At 54.8% G+C, this 8,197-nt stretch overlaps 1 protein-coding gene across 1 annotated transcript; it reads right to left on the bottom strand.

Annotated features, from left to right (window-relative positions):
- Positions 1–74: 74 nt before the first annotated feature.
- TGME49_296231 (hypothetical protein) lies at positions 75–5,762 on the bottom strand (the record flags this gene model as incomplete). The annotated part of the gene is made up of 7 exons (XM_018782297.1): positions 75–99; positions 203–602; positions 1,237–2,230; positions 2,783–3,114; positions 3,659–3,899; positions 4,441–4,745; positions 5,606–5,762. The coding sequence occupies 7 exons, from the start codon at positions 5,760–5,762 to the stop codon at positions 75–77; spliced, it is 2,454 nt and encodes an 817-aa protein (XP_018637915.1).
- Positions 5,763–8,197: the final 2,435 nt, after the last annotated feature.

Below are 8,197 nucleotides of genomic sequence, written 5' to 3' on the forward strand. Positions count from 1 at the left end.
GGATGAAGCGCCGGTTACTGTCACAGTACAGCTCCCAGAATGTCCTCCATTATGAGGCGTTCTCGGAGGCGAGTTCACAAAGCAGCCAGACGCAAACGTCTGCATGTCAAGCCGCATGTCATGCCGTCTGTCATGACGCGTGTCATGAGACTGCACTAAAGCTTCTCGTGTACACATTCGTATCCGAAACACCGGCACACACTGCTGGATGGGGGCGCAGTAGGGTTCGCGTCGCTTTTCTAAAACAGATGTTGTGTAGAAATAGGTGAACAGAGGTGTCACATTCCACACCCTCGCGAGTTGGCAGCACTGCTTCACTTGCTCACCCGTAATTCTTCGGCTGGGTGACGTGAGGGAGGGCGGTGTGGTAGAGGTCGAATCCGGGGGCCGGACGCGCATCGACAGGAGTTGAGGCGACCGCAATTGGCTTTGTTGAAACATCGAAGGGACATCCACGAACGCCGTGGACGGCTGGGCTGCATGTGGCGGGATGACGTCGGCGGGAGGCGCCCGGGCAGGGGACTGAAGCAGTGGCTGTCGAGGTTCAGGCGGTAGCGGCTCGCCAAAAACAGGTGCATAATGTCCAAGGGCACCGGGAAAATCTGTTGAAAATGATGACACAGCGGCAACCTTTCCGCGACAACAAATGGTACGTGGGTTCTGCTTCCTTCCTGTATCATCACTGCTCGGGCCGCTCTGGGATTCACGGGAGCTCTTGTCAATAAATTCTATTCCCCGTATCAGGTTCGCTTCACGGCTAGTGCAGCAAATACAATGCTGCGAATGTGTTCGCACTTACCGAGTCCGCTGTATAGAGGCCAATACGTGGTTTTGTCAGACCATAAAATATTGAGGGTGTGCTGCAAGCCCAAACCGGCCTACTGTACCGTATAAGAAATAGACATGCCGCCAGCTCCCATCTCTACACACCCACAAGTGGCGGCACTCCGAAACAGTGGCCGACGTCCTTCTCGGACTAGGTTCCGTGCCGCTCATCGCCGCAACACGACTCCATGTCTGCTACACACTCGTCCTCAAGCGCCCCACCCCCCGGCACCCGGAGAAATGACTGATGTGCTATGATTATTCACTAGTCGATTAGATGTGGACCATATTGTTCGATCCATGTGGCAACGTAGCTCCCCCCTTGACTCTGGTATCTCATTTCGTCCGGATACTCTCGTGATGCGGGGATGTCACTGTTCGGATGTGTATGCAGGTGTGTGGGATGCCTACGCCAGGAGCGCTGTGGTTGAGGCGAGCTCCACCATGGCCCCGAAAACGCGCTGCTACTAGCTGGGACTGCGCAGGGTGTTGCGCCTTCGTCCGAGGCACTCGTAGTCGGGTGGGGCCACGACGAACTCGTTGCCGCGTGCTCGCTCGCGGAGACGATCGGTGGTGGCGAATATTCTGGACTCCATGGCTGAATGATCGAGGGTGTCGATTCTGCGAGGAGCGCAGCGCAGTCCCCATATGCAGTCGCTGCTGGTGCGGAATGGGACAGAACGAACTCCAGGATGTCCTCAGGAATATTACTCTCTGTGCGCGGGTCCCCAGTAGTATGCGCAGCGCCGGCGTGTTCGAAGATTTGGGATAGAGAATATGGGGGTCCACCGCTATCGCCGCTGGTGCAGGGGCCCCCATACACGACCGCCTGTGGGGCACCTGCGGCAAACAGAGGGGCCGTCTGGTGATGCAAAATCAGCGGTGAAGCAGACTCCGATGTTCTCTCAGCGTGCGTCAACCAGTCCGATGATGTTGTGAGATCCCCGCTGGCCATAGAATGCGTGGTGGAGGCCAAGGCAGCTGACTCTCGCGAAGCCCCTTCTGTGGTCGTCACTGGCGTTGGTGATCGGGAAGGAGTCTGAGCAACGAACGGTGACGCAACAGCCTCGTCCAAGGGCTTTTCCAAGGCAGGCTCAGATTGTCGTTCCACCAGATCTCTAGGCACCTGGGTAGTGCCTCGCGGAGAGCTTCGCCCAGACACATCCGACGCCTCTGCTGGTTCCGTGGAGCTGGAAACGGCGGACGCTTGCGTTTGCGTCTCTGCGGCCAAATCACTCGACTGTCGAGCATGCTGCAGTTGAGCGGCTAGTCTCTGTTCCGTTTCCTCAAGCATCCTTATCTCCTTGCTGAGATCCTCTATACGCGCTAATCGTTGTGAGCAGCGATCATGGTATTGCTGAGAGAGTTGCTGGTGAAGCTCAGGCGACAACACGATTGCAGCCATCTGCAGGCATAGCCTGACCCGGACAGAGGGATAACCGTGTGAGCCGTTTATAGGTCGACGCACTGGCGAGCATAGCGTGACGAATTGAAAACACATGCTAGCAAATTCAACGGACAGGTAGACCGACGATTCATGAGAACAATGCTTAACTATGCGAAATTTATTTATAGCTGAGTCCATTAATACAACTCAAGGCACAAGTGCCTTGCATCTGTTTGAGGAGCCTCTGCGTATTCCAAAGTACTGCAGAGAGTCACAATATACACAACTATTGGCACCGACAGTCTATCGTCTACCGAGATTAGTCTGCTTTAAAGAACGTCGGATCGCGATCACCGCATCTTCGAAAGGACTGGGACGGTAACGACGGAAACCGTATATGGAAAACAGCTCAGCGAGGAATATTCGATCACAGCGTCGGTCGAAAAGGCGTGTTCAACTCGTCACATATGAACAGGGCATGCAGCAAACGTTGACACAACCAGATACCATTTTACTGGCAGAGCATCCCCGTTGCCCCACAAGCAAACAAAGCGGTTGAAAGTAACTCACTTTTTTCGCCTTCAGACGGTTATTCAGTCTCTGAAGATATGTGTTCGCAAACGCGCCTTCATCCTTCCACTTCCTCATGATGCTGCGACGCAACTCAGCGACGTTCGACCTCCTTGCGCGAAGCAGGTTGAGGTCTCTCTGTAATATCGTCATGCGATCCTCAGCAGAAGGGCTGGGCACGGCACCTTTCGTCGTCGACCGCAGTGATGAAGGGGGAGAGCTGGTACTCCACCAGGAGCAGCCTGGGCGCGGTGAGTCCTCCCGCGGCACATCTGGTGATTCGGCTGTCGCCGATACGTCCTCGGGGTCTTGCAATCCCGACGTCTGTATCCCTGCATGGACCAAATCCGCGAATGGTCACCGGAAACCGGCGCATACTGTTCTTGATGCATAGGCAGGCCTATCTCAGGCATCCGAACGAAGCTGTCTGCCTCACATCCTCGCCGACGTGGTAATGGTGATTCGAGCCGACATGTGTTTTTCGTGTGCGCTATGTCGTCAGATGCGGTTGATTTGCGGCATGCAAATCGCGCACTCCCGCTAGTTATCGTTCTTGAGCCTGTCCTGCCATGCGGAACATGGAACCATAGAATCCATGCCTGTGTTTCCGGTAGAGTACTGCGGGAGGCCACCTCTGGGGCGAACTCGCCTGTTTCATGTGTTCTTCTCTTATGCTCGACAACTTCAGCCTTGGTTCAGGCCTCGCTGATATGATAGCTGCTTGTCCCAGCACATATGCTGCGCTTAGTCAAAACCAACAGACACGAAAAAAAGACATTGGAGAGTCTCGCATGCAGTCATGGTTTGCCGAGTGAGTGGAACTGACGGTGTGAGATGGTCGCTCTTCAAACGGCGAAGCCACTCAACCTGTCTCACCTTGGGACTGACTAGTCGATGTCGACGCTCCTGCGTGACCTTCCGTGCTTGGTTCAGTTGGTGCTTCACTGGCTTTGCTGCGGCATTCGAGAAGCATCGCGCGAAGTTGAGCTTCTTCGATTTCCATGTCAAGGATGGACTGCTCAGACACAAGCATGTCCTGTCGCTTCGCATCTACTTGAGACCAATACGATTTCTTGTACTTTTCCAGAGTTTCTGGAGATGGAAACTCCGCGGCCTTCTGAGGAATGACACAGGGAGTCAGATGTCAGAGTTTCCAAGCAGGCGTGGCGACGGTCAACGCGCTCAGCTGTTAGTCAGGAAAACCTAGAAATCCGACGGACAGACGACCGCTGTACGAAACGCCACATGCGGCGGGAGGCACCCGGTTGAGAACTAAAGCGAAGTTGTCGGAAGCAGGCGCTCTTGGACCACGGAAGAAAGCTGAGTGAACATCGTCGCAATCAATATGATCCGGATCTTAGCCCCATCACAGGCAACCACGCGGAATGTGACACGACGTCCCATTGTATTCGTGTTTGCTGCAGGCACGCTGCCGGCAGATACACAGAATGACACGTGCGCCTCATCGTTTCTTTTCCGTTCCGCGTGCAGAGTCAGTTCCACTGATAGAGTGGCATGCAGGTAGTTCAGCCGTGACTGTGGAGCGTTGTGAGTTACCCAATCAGAGCTCACACACACCCCGAGCACGTCCGTCTCTATCTGGCGGTGCCGAGAATGCGAACATGGACGCGACCACAGTGTTCCAGACGACCGCTTACACCGGTTTTAGCCCGATGCCGTTTTGACGATAACGTCCTGTACTTGATATATGCGGCTTCGGTCGACCAGTGATGCCGAAGTTTATGCAGGCGGGTTTGCGTGCTGCGTTTCTGCGCACGCACCAGCTCCAGCCTCTCCTCCAAACCTAGAGGCAGCCCGGAGCCGCCACTGCCGGAGTCGGCTGGCGGCATAAGTATCCGTGCAGAGGCCAGACGGTTGCTGCTCCGTGTGTCTACGCGTCGCCTGTCTCTAGATAGTGCAGAATCATCGCCACCTTGTAGGACGTCTGCAGCTTCTGCCGATCCTGACTCAGACACATAGCCGCCAGTGCGTCTTTGCCTGACTTCGGTTGGTGTCGATATCGATGCATACACAGACACGATCCGAGGACCAAAAGACGCTCGCTCTCTGAACCCTGTCGCCAATATGGTAAGAACGCTTCCCGACGCTCCCTTTGTCTTGGCCCCCAGAAGAAGCCTAAGGGTAATTCTGTTTCGCGGATGATGTCTTCCACTATGATCGCATGCACAGATGGACATGATTATTCCTTGTACAGTTGGTACCTCCTTCACAGCTACAGTCTCCGTGAACGAGTGACGCGGAAGAAACATAGGGTTCAGATATTGAAATGCAACATTTTCGGGTGCCTTAACCAGTCGTCCAGTGATGTAGTGGTGTACAGCAGTCCCCATGTGGCTCAGTAAGTCAGCGGTAAGCGAGGATGTGAGCGATTAACGTATATAAATGAGTATTCGCTTACATGCGCAAAGACGTACCCTCCTTCACCGGACACTATCGACCTGCCACAGCCAAACCACGGATGCATGTTAGTTGTGACTGTCGAGGCTCTCCTGCCATACGAAAATGTAGCCAGAGAACGTCTGACTGTGCTAGGTGATCTGGGAGGGCCGTACCGCGGTGGATGACCTGGCTGCATTATAGTATTTCTCTCTTCTGCTAGGCACTCGCAGCCTGTTCTCAGGCCTCATCGATATGCTGGTCTGCGGTTCCACCACGAATTCTGCGTTTCACAGAAACCAAAATGCTCACGTGAAGCTGCCAGGGAGACTGCTGCTGACCGAGGCGGTTTTGCCAGTTTAGATGGACTGTGTCTATGAGCTGGTGCTGCTGCTGCTGCGGGGTGCACAATCTTGTACGTCTCACTTTGGAACTGACGAGTTGATGTCGACGGGCCTCGAGGGCCTTCTGTCCCATGCTCTGCTGGTGTCTGGTTGCATCCTCTGCGGCATTCGAGAAGCCTTGAGCGAAGGGCTGCTTCTTCGATTTGCATCTCACGGATGGACTTCTCCACCACAGACATTTCCCGTTTCTTCTTATCGACTTCCGACCGATACTTTGCCTTGAGCTGCGCTACAGCCTCCGGGCGAGGGGGAGACCGCGGGATGCTGCGGACGAGGAATGCCTCACACGGTCGCGGATTCCAATCAGGGTCTGTTGCAATTGTTACACCCACCTGTTGCTCCAGACGACCCAGCCATATGCGATGACTGTTTATTCACTAGGCGAATCTCGTTTCAACGGGAGTCCCGCTCGCGAGATCAACACACAATGTCGGATACAGGAGTACGGGCACCACTGCGAAATGCAGTGTGAATACCATTACAGTTTCTGCGGCCTAAAACATCACCACATTCACACTAAGCCACTTCGAACGTGGCACTGTCTCATATGATTTCCGCGAGTGTAGTATCACGCTGCCGGATGATGCACCGAATGACATGGGCGCCTCGTCGACCGCTCCGCTCTAGCATATTCAGATCGACGCGCACGGCTGCCACAAGGCAGAGGTTCAGCTGTGGCTGCCGCTGATCTATTGCCATCAAGCGAAGCAGAACGATCATTCAGCCTCTGCGCTTCTGTGTTACGTAGGCAGCGGGGTGGGGAACCGGAGATGAGCACGAGTCGCACAGTGCGCAAGCACACAGCATTTATGATTCTTGGAAGCGCGGTAATTACCTTTTTCGTTCTGTGAGTCACAAACCTGTCTTCACTGGACCAGAGATAACGTTGACGGCGCACACTGTTTTGGAGCCGCCGCCGTCGGGTTTGTAATTGCGCTAGCTGTTGCTCTAAATTCAAGACGAGTGCAGAATGCGATCCGTCGTTGCTTGTAGATGCCAGTGGTGCGATCGCGGAGGTCCGTTGTCTGCTGTGCGATGCGGACACTTCTCCGGGTTTTCCGGATGATGCTGAATCATCATCGTGACCGTCAGAAGGTTCGGTATCCTCCGCCGATGCTCCGCCATCTGGTGCTTGGCTGGCAGTAACAGCTTGCAGCTCGGGCGAGGAGCGAAACCAGAGAATTATGACCCCTCCCTGAGAGACCGGTTGGCTGCAAAAGCCGTCCAGCCATTGTACGAAGGCATGTAGAGAGATAAGGAGACGCAGCGAGGATTGAGGCCCCCAAAATACCATCCTTTCCTCATCGACGCAAGGAACAACGGTTGCCGCCATGCGAGGTGTGTCTGTTCCTTAAGCCAGGCCGACAGTCCTGAGCCTCTCTTCGTCGAGTGTTCCCATACCCTGAGACGCTCCGCGTCAGTTTTCAATGCGAAATGAGAATCGATAAGCCAGATCGTTGCATCAGCGTCTGATTGTGGAGAACTCCCTGTGGATTGCCCCGGCTGTACCACTCCGCCAAAGAGCGCCAGTGCGGTAACGGACTCTCTACGTTGCTGACCACGATGTTTGCCCTTTTGAAGGCTGACAGCGTCTCACAGGCGGCGGAGTGCCTGGAAAATCAGACCGATCCTCTGGACGATTTGGCGTTTCTCCACCTAACCGGGTACAAGTACCAGCGGCTGCGACCCCACATACGCGCTCATGCCGGTCACCGAACACGACTGCTCGACAGCGCACGAAAAATTCTTCTTAATTTTCCTGAGCAGTGTTCGTCTTGGGTCCTGTACGATCTGCCCCACTAAAGCGACGCCGTTGCATTTCTGAAAACCCGCCAACGCACCGGCATCCACTGGTCAGCTCTAGAGACACTGTTCCAAAAACGTGGAAATTGGGCGCTGTGTACTGTCCCACTCGACGAGCACACGCGACAAACCCCTCTCGTTCTCGAAGACCGAATACGGTTGTTGCATCGGTGGCGGTGCCCCCGGCGCTGCAGCGCTGCTGAACCCGGACGGCTAGGAGGAGTAGCGAGAGGCCACATATTATATCGGTTGACAGTTCCTCTCCCGCCGAAAGGCGCCTACGTCCCGGAAAACGCAGGTGCGTATCACATGGCTACTTGTTCCCTCAACTCAGATCTCGGCCGGCACTGCGGCAGTGAAGCACAATCTGGTAACTGCCGCGGCCAGAGTCGCGATGCAGTCGGAACTGCTTATCTGGGCGACACTGCGGAGAAGGTAAGTCAAACGAAAAGCGATTGGTGTTACGCAAAGAGTCGCCAGTGTCGCTGCGTCCCCTGCCCGTTCTTCCACAATCGACAGTCTCGGCGGCCCTCGATGCTGTTCTCGAACCTCTCCTTCGGGTCCATTATTTAATATCGGCGTAGTGTTCGGACGACAGAGAACTGGAAGAACATCGCCCTTGGGAATGATCATAGTAGTCAAGACCACTGGTGCCCGCTGTTGGCGCTAGCGCTCTGCCAAGGTTCAAGAGCGGGTGCGACCATGCAGTCACTATCATGTTACAGCGGCTGACGAATAAAACACTCTGCAACAGGATGAGGGTCTCTGCATGTTTCCTGTATAGCAAGCCCTTAGGCCCAGAAGAGCAGCG

The sequence above is a fragment of the Toxoplasma gondii genome, chromosome V (genome assembly GCF_000006565.2).
Source record: "Toxoplasma gondii ME49 chromosome V, whole genome shotgun sequence".
NCBI classification, from domain to species: Eukaryota; Apicomplexa; class Conoidasida; order Eucoccidiorida; family Sarcocystidae; genus Toxoplasma; species Toxoplasma gondii.